The following is a 14,784-nucleotide window of genomic DNA, read 5'->3' on the forward strand; positions in this document are numbered from 1 at the left end:
CACATGACAAGGGATGAGGGAGACAGCTAGCAACAGCTGGGGGTGAGGGTAGAGAGAGAGAGAGAGACTTGCTGGAGGGAGTTGGGGATCAACGGTATTACAGGAAAGCCGCAGTAGCAGTTAAATTTAAGTGCAGGAAGGCAGCAACCACGTGCTGATGTGACCCAACGTGTTCGCCTCTCCCATTGGAAAATTGGCGTATACGCATTTGAGAATGTCTACCCACCCAATTCATCATCAAACCCTTTCATTCACCCAATTAAGGTATCAGCTTCAAGTATAAGTGGTCTGTCTACTTACTTCAACTGTAACTTCAACCCTCCCTCGTGTAGGCACTGCGTGATTGACGATAGTGAATCGAACATGACAAAGACATATAGAAATGTCATCCACGCCGTTCATTTGAAGTAGGCTGATCGCTGATCACAGAAACGGATGCCAATTTGTCACCTCATGCAAGCACGTGCATTAGGAAAAAATGCAATGAAAGACAAGCCTAGGAAGGCGAACCAAAACCAAGATAGACGGTGCAGGAAACAAGCCCGAGAAGAAGACCGGTCGGGTACGTGGTAATACTGTGGTTTACCGGCGTCGCAATGGCCGGTTGGGTTGGGTGGTGGGATTAGGGATGGGGCAGCGGATGAGCTGTTCACAAGAAACGGAGATAGAGAGAGAGAGAGAGAAGGGATATATGCATGCTAGTTGTGGATATGAATGATGCCAGCCCCATGTGCACAGTTCGCGTGCCCACCCGCCTTAGCTTTGTCGCCAAACCAATGTGCCTCTCACATGTAGTTGTTGTGTCTCCTCTCTCTCTCTCTCTCTCTCTCGCTCTCTTTATACCATATTCCTTCCCCCTTTTCTTCTCGGAAATCCTTCTCTCTCTTTCTCTTTACCTCAGTCTCTTGCCAGCTTCACCTCATTTTGCTGGCCATCAGCTGCTCTGATGCTTGTGGGACTGCTGCAACTTGCTAGATGAACAGTGGTGGTGGGAACTGAAGGTCGTACCTCATGTTGCTAAGCCTCGTATATGGGCAGTAGTGTTCAACCCTCATGGGCCTAAAGCTCCGGTCGAGCATCATCATCCTTCAGACATCGGCAGGCCATTAAGAACAGGCATCAAGAGAGACCACATCACCCCAGAAAGGAATCCATGTTGATCCACTCAAACCCAAATATCACCTTCCTCTGGTTTAGATCGATCGCCAACGCCGTTCTGTGGCCTTTAGATCCGTGCACGAGAAATCCTCAACCCCACGTCACAGACAAAAAGAATTTAATGGCAGAAAGTGGAGGGGCAACGTGATGGAAAGCAGCAGGTCTCGCGGGGATGGCCATAGGAAAAGGATGCTGCTCATGGAGGACCAGACGAGCCCAAAGAGAAACATGTTTACCAGGGTGCATGCCCACCCCCACCACACTTGGCTCACGGTCTCTCCACACTTGTTCGACTGCATCCATCTCCAATCCATCAGCCCAGCAGACTGTGAGCCTTCCTCATTGGTGGCAAGGCAGGGCCGATAGAAGATGTTAGGTTGACGCACGAACTTGACCGAAAGGTAGGGATGAAACTGAACAGAAAAACCTAATTCTGGTGTTGTATCCACCGCTACTCAATCATATCTATATGGTAAAACCCAAACCTGGTCACGGCAGGGAGGAGAGCAGCATGAACATGGAGATGCCGGAGGACACCGCCGTGGTCCCTGTGATGGTGATGTCCATCATTTTTCTCTTTCCTTTTTCTTTCGCTCATCTCGGTTGTGCTCTTCAGAATGCCATCAGCTTTTTATCGGCCTGTGGCTTTCATGTGGCTAGAGATGGATTTGCAAGAATCTTTTTACTACATCACATTACTACGATGGTGTTCTTATGACATCAAACCGGGAATTGAAGATACTTTATTGCACTGGAATTCTTCCACCGGTTGGTCCATACATCTATTTCATCTGACAGTCACAGGAAGCTACTCCCACCAGTATATTATTCCTGTACCTCTTCAGTCCAAATACAGGTTCAAGTCCAGCTGTTGAAGAAACATCTAAATGTCACATAATAATAGAGAGTGTTGGAATTTGAGACAGATTGGTCCGTCCACAGATGGACTTCAGATCTACCTTTTAACCAAATAGGACTTCAGATTATCCATCAATATTATACTTTTTTTTTTTCCAAATCACTTAGATTTTTTTCATTATATTTATCTTTTTTTTTCTACTTAATTTTAAGTACGGCCCCTCGTTCTAGGAACAATTTGGTTGATTGATCATTGATATGACCCATAGGCTGGACGATGAACATATGAACTCTAAAAATCATAACAAACTTATGAGTTCTTAGTACTCCTATTCCTCAATCAATATGAGACTAAATGATCTTATCACAAATATTACTTGATTAACCTCGTATAATCATCAACATTAAAAATTATGGGTGAGTAATTACATAAATTTAATATTTGAAATACCAAGTAAAATACTATTAATGATGTTATTTCTTGAGTTTTGAGATCCAGTGGTTTCCACTCGTTGTGTATAGGTATCAGTGTCTCCACATATTGTATGGTAGGGAAGTGTCGGTGCATTAAGCTTGTGTATTAGTAATTAAGCTTCGATCCTATCATTGGTGGAAGCCTAATTTTGGGACCGGACCGGGTTTATTGCGTCTCTTATTGAACCCAAAGGTGGAATTCTCTGGCTGGATCGGGCTGAGTTGATTCCTAGATTTTTCCTTTTTTTTAGTTATTTAAAATTACGAATTTGTCCCAATAAATCTTAATTTATATCTGTACTATCATTTTTATCGATTTAGTTTAATTTAGAAAATAAAAATAAGTAAAAAAATTTAAATGATGTTATTGTGAATTAGAGAAGAGATATAAATAGGAGGGGATGTCCCTATCGGCGTCCCCATCACATATTTCATCTTCTATTTTCATTTCATTATGGGGAAAATCCATAGATTTTCTATGTTATCTTAATTAATTTATATATTTTTAAAAAATATTATATAAATTTAATTTTAAATATAAAAAATTAGTCTTTTTTAATATTTTTAATAAATAAAAATTATATTATTGTGGATCATAGTAGAGATGTCAACAGGGTAGGATTGGGAATGCTTCCCTATGTTCCCATCTTATATCCTATTCTCTATCTTTTACTATAGTATAAGATAAGGGCGGAACCTACGGGTTTTTTATATTCTTCTAATAAATCCATTCAATAAAACAATATTTTTTATAATAAATTAATAATATTAAAAAAAATATAAAATAATAATAAGAATATTGAATCTATTCCTTCGACATATAAGTCATAGGGGAGGGGATATTATTTTATTTGGTTCAATCGAACTAAATAGTTTATAATTGACTCAACCAAAGTTAAATCCAGTTTGATTTGAATTAAACAACTCAAGCATCTAGGCAAAACGTTTTGGCCTACATATTGATGAAGGGTATAAGAATGAGGTGAGGGGTGCTCTATCGATCCCTACCTCATATCTTCATCCCCATTTGTTCCAAAAGATGGTTCTTCGTAGATATTTATACTCATATATACAATTAACACCTTTCAATCATAGTTTTAACTATTATATTCTAATTATCGATTATTAATCATATATAATAATATTTTTTAGATTTTTCTTGATCACCTTTGGCATCTTGTCATATAATATGACATAAAGATATAACAAATTTAAGAGAGAGAGAGAGAGAGAGAGAGAGAGGAAAACAGAAATGGTTCGAGATTTAAAAAACTTTTTTTGTGTGGTTATCTTGATTTAAAATACTTACTTTACCATTTAGATTCTAGATGATAATTTTTATATAGTAGTGATTCAATTCTCGCTTGATAATAAATTAAAAAAAAAACAATGAATTTACTACTTTAATTCTATTAAGTGTCCATATTTATCTCAAACTCAATTCAACATCTGTATTCCAACTCCATTATTAATCATTATATAAGATTCCACTCGAAGGAACCTCTTTCGAAGGAGGGATATTCCACGATGTGATAGACTCCCATCTATTCTGAGAAGGAAGAAGCGAGGGTGATGGAACGAAGGATCGGTCCATTCTTGAACCCTAATCTCCGGTGGACCGAGACAGGAACCAGCATATCTTTCTTCATCAACACGCTTTTGTGTGCGTGGCTTGCGAGGTTGACAACATCATTCGGAAGCAGAGCAGAAACAGGTGCAGCGGTCCTCCAACGGTGGTGGAGTCATCACGGCATGCATAGTGGAAGCCCTATCTTCGAGTGTCAACATGGCGATCTGACTTTTTCCTCGCTGCAGCCACAAGTCTCGAATGGGGGCCACAAAGAAATAGACGTCGCATCCAATCGATCTGACTTTTCTACCAATCACCACTTGAGGTTTGTGAGCATGTTTTAGTATAGAGAACAGCTAGTTTCTTGGGGTTAGGTCAAAGATATCAAGTCCATATCTCACTGCCGTAAGGTTTAGGATGTCATAGGATCAATGTTTACACATTCCTTAATTTAATGTGACATCGAAAGATAAAGAGATTTAAATTAATTTGATGAACTGACTGTAATTAATCGGTTTGGAACAATGAATGGTGTATGTTGACCGAGTTATCAGGTTGGATCGTAGTGCAGAGTGCAGGGTTTACAGGGGAAAACGAGCTGGAGTTATGGATACAGCAAAGAACATGCAAAGTGATGTGCTTCCATTACATGCCGTAAGCAATGCAACAATGTGCTGCTGCTGCTGCTGCTGCTGCTTGTTCTCGTGTTCTCGTGATGTTTGCTTACTGTCTCTCCAAATCTTCCGCTGCAACTCCCTGTGATCGCCTGCTCGTTGACCTCTCCCTGCTCAGCATCCTCCTCAGCGACGCGCTCAACCGCGACGACACCGAGCTGCCCTCCTTCGACCCCGACGTCTCTTCTGCCGACGTTCCCTCGGCTCTCGACGGCTGCGGCCCCGACGTCTCGCCGACGTCAATCGCCGCAGCCTCCGGTGGCTCCACCATGGCACGGCACACCGGGCACGTGACGTGGGAAGCCAGCCACATGTCGATGCAGCCCGCGTGGAACAGGTGCTTGCAGGTGGGTAGCAGCCTCACCATCTCCCCTTCCTCCACCGTGCTCAAGCAGACGGCGCACTCGGCAACGCTTCCCTCATCCTCGCCGCCGGTGGCCATCTGGTACGCGAAGGCTGGGAGGGCGGCGATCGCGGAGGGGTCGAGCCCCACGGCCTGCGGAACCGCGTCGGCGGCCATATGGAAGCGGAGGAAATCGATGGCGGCGAGACGGCGGCGGTGGCGGTCGTCACCGGGAAACCGGTTGGTGAGGACGTAGCGAACGTAAAGGCGGACGAAGACGATGACCGCCACGACCAATGCTAGCAAGACGAGAACTGTCGAGAGGATGCTGGTTCTGATGCTGTGGCCATCTTCCGATGGGTAGTCCGGTGGGCCGATGCCGTTGCCATTGCCGCCGGCCGGTGGGGCGTAGGACATGGTGTTCTTGGGGTGAGGGTGGTCGATGGTTGCCTTTGTGTGTGTGCGGGAGTCCAACTCCTCCCTTTGTACTGTTGATATTCTACTGTCAGGGAAGTCGCTGTACACCGATCCAACCGGAGTTGCATTGACTAAACTGTGAATGAAACTTCAGACGCAGACGATGATGTCATCGTCATTGACCGAAGATTTAGGGAGAGAGAGAGGAAACCAACATTGTTCTTCGATTCCGGAGCGTCTGATAACATCTGGACGGCAGATAAGTCGTCGCCCATTTGGTAACGCAACCTGTGAAAGGTCGGAGAGCGACAATGCGTCGGTACGGTGGCTATGTTTGAGTGTTTGAACGACTGTACTGCCTTTGGAATATATAAAAAAAAATATCATGACTGAATTGGGGCATAAAATAGGTTCGATTAAATTATTATGGGACTAAACGATCTTATCAGTATTTGAGTTTGCTCGACCGAGATGCAGACATCGGACCCTCCTAAGAGCTTATGAACCCTTGATTCTCATACTCATCAACCAATGTAAAACTAAATGATCACCTACTAATTCGTAGGAAATTCATTCCTTGAATTCGTTTCTCGTATCCAAAAAGAACATTAGCTTAATCATATTATTATACAAATAAATTTAATATTAAAATTTAAAATCAATTAGATATGTATGTCTTTTGAATGTTGGATATCCAAGAATAATACAATTTTTGTTGTTCGATCGGTAGAACACAATAACACTGATATATATATATATAAAAGTATTTTAATTTTTTTTTATTTTTGATGAGAAAATTATAAATGTTAGAATAGAGATCAATAGAATCTTTTAAGAAATCTTAAAATAACTATACAATATAAACCCATAATCTAACATGAAAAGCATCAATCAGAAAGAATACACACAACAGCAGTGATGGATTGGCGATAAGGACATATCGATCTCTTTGTCAAAGGCTCGGCGCTGCTCTATTATTACGCCCAATATATTCATTGAGGAAGGGAAAAAGATGCCGTGGTTGGGTCCTCACCCCCGTCTGCGCAACACAGAAAGGATAGGAGGCAATACTCTCGCATGATAAGAATGATCGGCCTATTGGCGTCAAGATTCCTCGACAGGGTGGCACAGCAAGAATTCCAGGAAGCATCACTCAAACGCAGTAGTACCATGCTATCTCTCTTCCTTTTCCCTTTCGCTGGAAGAGAGACTCGTACTCGATCGGGATCTCGACATGGGACAGGACCTGCAATCATGGAAGACATTACTGTAATCCTTTGTGGTGGTCTGAGGAAGTTAAAGAGAGGTCCTCTGGCTACTTTTTCTTTTTTTACACATCACGAGGCATGATATAGCGTCGGACGCAGGACGGAGACCACTCGGTTCCAATCATAAACAAGAAGACATTTCATGCCCTGCCGTCATCAGTAGGTGCTACAGTGCCTTGCTGAATCTTTGCCTCCTCCTCCTCCGCCAAGTTTAGAGAAAGAAACCAAACAACAGTAGTAACGGGAAGATGAAAGAAACTGTGCTCGAAACTTCAATCAAGAGAACAAGGAAAAGCAAACAAACAAAAATTGAGTTGGTTTGATCAACAATTGGGGATGGATGCATGAAAAGTCCAGTGTTGCATGTGTTTACTTTTGTTGGGATGCAGCTACTTCGTGCGGATGATTGGACTCATTGATTGTTCTCTTTCCATTTCTGCCATTGGCGAGAAGCAGAGGAAGCAGACTGTAGGTCGTTGGCAATGGCATTATGCGGCTCTTCTCCCTGAACTCGTTCTGGAATATGGAATCCGGAGAAACCGGCGTAGCTTTCGGACGTGAACACATCGGCCGCGGCTGATGCCAGTGACGGATGGAACGCTGTAGGGCTCGTCCAAGCACGAAGGGAAGGCAGATTACCGGACCCAAGGGGTTCCCTCCGAGTGCAATGCTGGACTTGGGCGTTGACCAGACGCGGCGCCGCTGACTCCGGTGGCAGTGCGCCATTGTACGAGAACTCTCCGGCGCCGCTGCCATCGGCCGCATTCCACCATCCCAGTCTCTCCTTATTCACGGGACACGTCGCCCAAGTGGTGGCGTGAGCCAAGTTGGTTGTGCCAGAGCAAAAGAAGTGCTGGGTTGATTCAGGACTCTGGTGGTGGTGATCTCGAAAGGTTGGGTCGTGGAAGGACTGGAGAGAGAGACGAAGGTCTTGAGGTCGGCCGCAGGCGTGCAAGAGTAGGTCGGGTGTGTAATCGTGGTACGTCATCCCGTGGCTTGAAGGCGACGATGCAGTGGCTGTGACGGTCGGGAAAGGCTTGACGAGATCGTCGATGGCATCACCATCTAGCGAAGGAGGGATTAAGCTACCACTGCTGCTGCCGAAACCATAGCCCACGGACGCAACTGCTCCTGCGTCGGACATGGGCAGCTCGATTGAATCGTGACCGACGGAGGTGTCTTGCAGGGGAAGCTCATGGATGACGCATCGGTCGACGGGTTGGTGGCGGCGGGAAAGGTCCGCGAGCTGGTCTATGGCGGTCTTGGCATTCTGCATGAGCCAGTCGACGGCCTTACTGGGGCGGTCGTAGCCGAGGCGATCCTGGACGTCGTAGAACTGGATGGCGGTGTGGGCGGCGAGGCGGACGCGCCGGTCCCTCACGCCTTTGGCGGTGTACACCTTGCTGTGCCGGTCCTTCCGCCCTGTGGACCGAACAATATGGCCCCCGGGGACCTCTATCAGCTCTCCGGTGCACCGTCGCTGACAATGCTGCTTGTAGCAGTCGCGGTTGCCCTCCTCCATCAAAGACGGACGAAGGGGAAGTAGTAGCGTCGCTTTGGGGTCTGCTAACGAATCTGTCGTGGCTTATACATTCGAAGAAGTCGGTACTTTAATTTCTTCCTTCTCGGGTTCTTGAGATTGAGTCGTGCTGCTTCTGCGCCGGAGCGTCTCCTTCTTCAATTCCATGAATTGGTTTCCTTGGCTTCACACACGCGCGCGCGCGCACAGAGGTAAGTGTTAAGAGGCCGGAAGAGGAAGAGGAGGATTGCAGTAGGTGAGCGGCTGGCGGTGGCAGACAAGAGACAGAGATGATGAAGGACGGTAGCAGCTCAGCGGCCAACTCCAAAACCTCAAGTAAATGCACAGCGCTCCATCAGACGCAGGCCATCCACCAGTTAGGGCGATAAAAAAAGAAGAGAAATTACAAATGCCTGCATCCATTCCTCCTCCTCCTCATCATCTTTCGCTTTCTGTCTCTGAATCTGGACAACGACTCCGTCCAGCTTTTTGGTTCTTTCATTCCTTTATTGCGGCTGGCTCTGCCAAAAGGAGCCATCCCATTGCAATTCCTGCTCCCCATCCCTTTCAATCTAATCACCACACACGCACCTCAACTAACCCCAAAAAGAAAATATCTTGCCAATTGAGCTTCCTCTCTTCTCTATCTTCTGGTTTTACTTCATGGGGAAAAAACTCTTGATGCCTTCACCTCTCATCAAATTCATCCTCCTCCTTCTCCTCCTCCTCTAGTTGTAGGTGTCACGTAGGTGCACCACACCATCCACTTCATCCAGATCGTTCAACCTACAGATCTGACCATCTATAGCAGTGAGCTTTTGGGGAGTGGGAGAGAGATGCATGCGAAACAGGCTTTAGCTGTGTGATTAACCTACGGCAAAAGTAGGAGCTGGCATTGGGGAGTGCGGGGGACAATTATTGAGGAGAAAGGAGGGGGAAACAAGAGGGGAAATCTCCGAGAGGAGTCGTTATCTTCCCCGAAATCGACGTGCATGAGGTCAAGTGGGGCAACTGGACGGCTTTGGAGCGACGCCATGCCCGCCTCCATCTGACAGAGCACACACGCCACGCCACGCCACGCCACGCCCGCTACATGTCGAAGAGAAGCACTCGGGGAAGACGAGGGATCAAAGTCGATCCGCCGTTACTTAGTAACATCATCGTGTTCCTTCCGGCGATCCCCCTGAGGTACATCCGATACTCGATATACATTGAGATAGGAATCTACAACTCGTTTATGGGTGACCAGAATACAGTTGCCATCTTTTCAGCTCAACATTAGTGCTTGACACCCCAACGTGTAAGTAATGGTCTTCCAGAACATAGTTCACCGGAGATCAAACGGAGTCAGCATGATTCAAGTCAAAGTGAGTATCTTGTCCAGTTAAGAGAGTAAAATCTATAGAATTCTTAAAACAAAAGGCAGAAGTCATTAGTAAATGAACCATCATAAAATAAAATGATGATGCCAATGGCTCTAAGACCATGAAAGCTGGTTATGTTGATGTCTTTAAGCACAGCTAAAATCTGGAGTAGGGTTGGGAGCAATGGATTTTAAATCTGGAATCATTTCTGTTCTACCATAGAATCTAAAGAACAGTGCCGATGATGGATCCAATGGATTTATTTAACCAAATGACTGTTCACATGACTTCCTTCTTTTAGCCAAACATCATTTTGCTATACGTGTCTGTATTTAAAGGAAAAAAATTTAATTCAATTGTATCAAATACCAAATATCTCTTACTAAATGACACAGACAAAAAAAAATCTTTCCACAAGAGGGTGAGTTCGAAAGACAAATTCATGAAGACTAGCAAATGTTTCTTATGCAAGCGATTTATACACAAAAGTAGACACTTATTATGATAATAGCATCAATTCATCCCTCACGATCCTTTAGGCCGAGTAGCTCCGAATCAAGCAATGATAACGAAGAGTCATAAGAGTCTCAAATAGGAGTAATGCATTCATTGAATGCGTTGCAATGTCAAGAGAGGGAGCTATAAAAAATAATATATATAAAATTCAATAGTAAAACAACTTGTGTAACGGTGAATATGGGCACTACACACAATTTTATCATCGACCGCAAAACAAGGTGACTCATGCTAATATAAAGAAGAGCTCAATTCAAATGAAGGTCGTGACCTTAGATGCTAAGCAAATCTCTGAGTTGACAAAGGAGGGTCCTTATCAAAATTGGGATATGGACTGGAAGCATAAATATGATGGTAGTGTCATCGGGTGATTTCTGAGTGATTATTGGAATAGAGTTCATGTATGTAATTTAGATTATTCGAGCATCGTTCCTTAAATTCTCTATGCTTGATGGGCAACAAAGACCCTTGTGTGATCTCAATCTCTCGAGGAGGAACCAAAGACCCATGATGAAGTTGGAACCACTTGATATGAAGATTACTCAAGAATATGCTATAGTGAGTGATTACTCAAGAGTTTGGGATATGGACCGGAAGCATAAATATGATGGTAGTGTCATCGGGTGATTTCTGAGTGATTATTATAATAGAGTTCATGTATGCAATTTAGATTATTCCAGCGTCGTTCCTTAAACTCTCTATGCTTGATGGACAACAAAGACCCTTGTGTGATCTTAATCTCTCGAGGAGGAACCAAAGACCCACAATGAAGTTGGAACCACTTGATACGAAGATTACTCAAAAACATGCTATAGTGAATCTTAAAAGAGTTCATGGACATTATACCAAAGTTGTTGAAAGCTCTACTACCACACAAAAGCATGAATTATTGTATTGAGTTGTAACGGGGAGTGAAGATTCTAACAAGACTACCGTACCCTATGGCCCCTCCTAAGTCGATAAAACTCAAGAAACAGTTAAATGAACTATTAATCCATGATTGAAGAACCTATGTTGGTATGGTAGCATGACAATTTGGATGGTAACATATAAAGCATTATAATTTAATTTCTAATTAGTGTGCGTAAATTGGGAATATAGAAAAATTAATTATTTCTACCTCCCCTCCCAAAAGTGATTCAATAACGCTATGAGGTTGCTTATAAGTTGAAGGGATCGAAATATTAATCGACAATGCTACGAGGTTGCCTTTTAAGTGAAAGGGATCGAAAGAGAGAAATATCTTCATCTTGGAGAGAGGTAGGTTTTCCAACTCTCCTCGTATGTTATTATTTATTTTTAAAATTTTTAATCTATCAAATACCTTGCTCATGATTTTAAAGATTAAAAAGTATGTTATCGAATCATAATTCCAACATAAGGTTAAGCTAATGATGCTTGAATATCGTGAATTTTCCTAATATTTGTATGTGGTTTTTGCATGATTTTCTAAAATATATTTCATCACATATGTTTTAAATTCAGATTTTATGATACTACAAGTGTAGGTCTTCTATTTCATGTTTTAAGAAATAATTATGAATTTAGTTATTGATTGCATAACTTGTATATTTAATATGTATTAGTTTGTGTTTTCAGAGAGAGGATAGGTCTAATGCAACCCAAAGCCTAGAAGCTTAATGTAACATCACTCGGCTCGACATAGCCGGGATGCTCAACAGACTAAAGGCGGTGGTCTCAACCTACCATCGGGCCATCAAGTTTTCGACTTCGGTAGGGACCGGGGAATCGCGAAGCGACCCAGGAGAATCAAGGAGATGCTACCTTACAACAGTTGCTCTCCCGAGAAAGTCACGCCCCCGAGACCAGGACCCCCGAGAAGAAGCTATACCACCAACTCGCCTTGAGCCCCCGGAACAGCTCACCGAGGTACCTTTGAAAAGAAACTGACCCGATCTAACCGTAAAAATCGGTGCGGCACAACCCAAAAAAGACCAGCTCTAGCTCATTGACTTCCTGAGAAAAAATGCTGATGTATTCACATGGTCCCCTAAGGAAATGCCGGGGATTGACCAGGAGGTAGCCGAACACCAGCTCAACATCAACCCCGTAAAGCAAAGGCCAAGAAAGTTCGCTCCTGACCGACAAAAGGCGATTAGCGAGGAAGTTGATCGCCTTAAAGAAGCTGGATTCATTACCGATGTGAAATATCCTCAATAGTTGTCGAATGTAGTCCTTGTTAAAAAACCAAATGGAAGCCGACGAATGTGCATTGACTATACTGATCTCAACCGGGTGTGCCCCAAAGACTGCTACCCACTTCCAAGAATAGACCAGCTAGTCGACACCACTGCAGGCTATGAACTCCTCACGTTCATTGACGCGTTCTCGAGCTATAACCAAATCCGAATGACATCAAAAGACCAAGAGAACACTGCCTTCATTACCGACAGGGGAATATACTGCTACAAGGTGATGTCGTTCGGTCTAAAAAACGCTGGGGCAACTTACCAAAGGATGGTCGACAAACTGTTCAAACACCAGCTCAGGAGGAATATGGAAGTATATGTGGACGACATGATTATGAAGAGCAAAACCGTGAGCACACACCTGGCTGACTTGGCGGAAACTTTTCAAACCCTCAGACGGTTCAACATGCGCCTAAATCCCGCGAAGTGCGTTTTCGGGGTCAACTCGGGAAGATTCCTTCGTTTCATCATTCATCAGAGAGGAATAGATGCCAACCCAGAGAAAGTTCGAGCCATAACCGAGATGCATCCCCCCCGCTCGATCAAGGAAGTGCAGCGCCTTACCGGAAAGCTGGCGGCGCTCAATAGATTCATATCACGATCAGGTGACAAGTGCCTCCCCTTCTTCCGGGTTCTACGACAGGTCGACAATTTCACGTGGACCCCGAAATGTGAAGAAGTTTTCAAAAAGCTAAAGGCGTGCCTCGTCAACTTGCCTCGACTCACCTCCCCCGAGCCTGGAGAGACCATCGGTCTTTACCTAGCGGCATCAGCGCAAGCGGTCAGCTCGGTACTAGTTCGAGAAATACCACCGATTCAACAACCTGTTTACTACGTCAGCCATGTCCTCGTTGGAGCCGAGGTGCGGTATTCCCCTATTGAAAGGCTGGCCCTTGCGTTGATAAAGACGGCCCGAAAGCTACGCCCGTACTTCCAGGCTCACACAATCAAAGTCATCACCGACCAGCCATTGCAACAAATCCTATCTAAATTCGACATGTCGGGATGAATGCTACGGTGGTCAGTCGAGCTTGGAAAATTCGACATTCAATACTCTCCTAGGAGCGCCATAAAAGCCCAGGTACTGGCCGATTTCATCTCCGATCTAACCCCTGAAGATCATGCAGATGGGCAGAAAGACGACAATTGCATATGGACCCTGCACGTGGACGGCTCGGCCACCACCGAAGCGGCCGGGATTGGACTTATCCTCAAGGGTCCAACCAGAGAAACCTACAAGAGATCACTCCGGCTATAATTCCGAGCCACCAACAACGAGGCCGAATATGAAGCGCTACTCCACGACCTGCGTCTCACCCTAGAGATGCAAGTGGGCAACCTCGAGGTTTTCAGCGACTCCCAGCTGGTGACAGGACACATGAACGGGAACTATGAAGCCCGAGACTCGACCATGGCGTCATACCTGGCAGAAGCGCAGTAGCTCACCCGCCTCTTCAACCGGATTTCGGTCATTCGGATACCTCGGGCCCAGAACACACAAGCCGATGCCTTGGCAAAGTCAGCTTCGACCCGAGGTCTGGAAGTAGTCCCGACAACCGAGTCCATAATGGCACCGACAATACCATCATATGACGTCGCCGAAACTCGAACCTCGCCCAACTGGATAGAAGAGATTCTCCGCTTCAAGAAGGACGGGACGAAGCCTGACAACCCAGCGGTTGTAAAATGGCTAAGGCGAGCCCAAGCCTGGTATTGCATAGTCGGTGGAAAGCTATACCGTCGAGGCTTCTCTCAACCTCTCTTACGCTGTCTCGCGCCACCTGAGGCCGAAACAGTCCTTGCCGAACTCCATGAGGGGATTTGTGGGGAACATATCGGGGGATGAACTTTGGCCTTCAAGACTCTCAGGCAAGGGTATTACTGGCCAACGATGCGCTAGGATGCTGTCTCGTACGTACAACGATGCCAACAATGCCAAAGGCACGCTCGGCTGTAACACCAACCAGCGATCCCTCTCACCCCGATGGAATTGGCCTGGTCCTTCGCCCAGTGGGGACTCGACCTCCTCGGGCCTTTCCCTCTGGCTTCGGGGCAACGACGCTTCCTCATAGTGGGAGTCGATTACTTCACGAGGTGGGTTGAAGCCGAACCTTTGGCCTCCATCACGGAAAAAACAAGTTCAAAGTTTCACTTGGAAGAACATCATCACTCGATTCGAGATTCCAACGGCCATCATCACCGACAATGGAGCTCAGTTCAACAATGCCAAATTCAAAGCCTACTGCCAGTCATATGGGATACAATTAAAGTTCAGCTCAGTGGCACACCCCTAAACCAACGGTCAAACCGAAGTAATGAATCGGGCAATTCTGGAGGGCCTCGAGAAGAGGATCACGGGCGCGCACGGAGCCTGAGTCGACGAGCTGCTGAGCGTCCTATGGGCAATGCAGAC

At 45.2% G+C, this 14,784-nt stretch overlaps 2 protein-coding genes across 3 annotated transcripts; both read right to left on the reverse strand.

Moving 5' to 3' along the window:
- Positions 1–4,506: 4,506 nt before the first annotated feature.
- LOC135680056 (RING-H2 finger protein ATL39-like) lies at positions 4,507–5,626 on the reverse strand. The gene has a single exon (XM_065194046.1). The coding sequence runs from the start codon at positions 5,492–5,494 to the stop codon at positions 4,784–4,786; it is 711 nt and encodes a 236-aa protein (XP_065050118.1). The 5' UTR covers positions 5,495–5,626; the 3' UTR covers positions 4,507–4,783.
- Positions 5,627–6,298: 672 nt separating this feature from the next.
- On the reverse strand, positions 6,299–8,661 carry LOC135679534 (transcription factor PCF5-like). 2 transcript variants are annotated; one of them, XM_065193403.1, is made up of 2 exons: positions 7,136–8,661; positions 6,299–6,740 (listed from the first exon to the last, which is right to left on the reverse strand). In XM_065193403.1, exon 1 carries the CDS (start codon positions 8,282–8,284, stop codon positions 7,175–7,177), a length of 1,110 nt encoding a protein of 369 aa, XP_065049475.1. In that variant the 5' UTR covers positions 8,285–8,661; the 3' UTR covers positions 6,299–6,740; positions 7,136–7,174. The 2 variants fall into 2 exon arrangements, with proteins under 2 accessions (XP_065049475.1, XP_065049474.1); XM_065193402.1 differs by having other exon boundaries at positions 6,299–7,032.
- Positions 8,662–14,784: the final 6,123 nt, after the last annotated feature.

Source organism: Musa acuminata, chromosome BXJ1-7 (assembly GCF_036884655.1).
Source record: "Musa acuminata AAA Group cultivar baxijiao chromosome BXJ1-7, Cavendish_Baxijiao_AAA, whole genome shotgun sequence".
NCBI classification, from domain to species: domain Eukaryota; kingdom Viridiplantae; phylum Streptophyta; class Magnoliopsida; order Zingiberales; family Musaceae; genus Musa; species Musa acuminata.

What these genes read in the sequence shown, in the direction of transcription:
- LOC135680056 (XM_065194046.1), bottom strand. Translation starts at nt 5,494, where the DNA reads ATGTCCTACGCCCCACCGGCCGGCGGCAATGGCAACGGCATCGGCCCA.
- LOC135679534 (XM_065193403.1), bottom strand. Translation starts at nt 8,284, where the DNA reads ATGGAGGAGGGCAACCGCGACTGCTACAAGCAGCATTGTCAGCGACGG.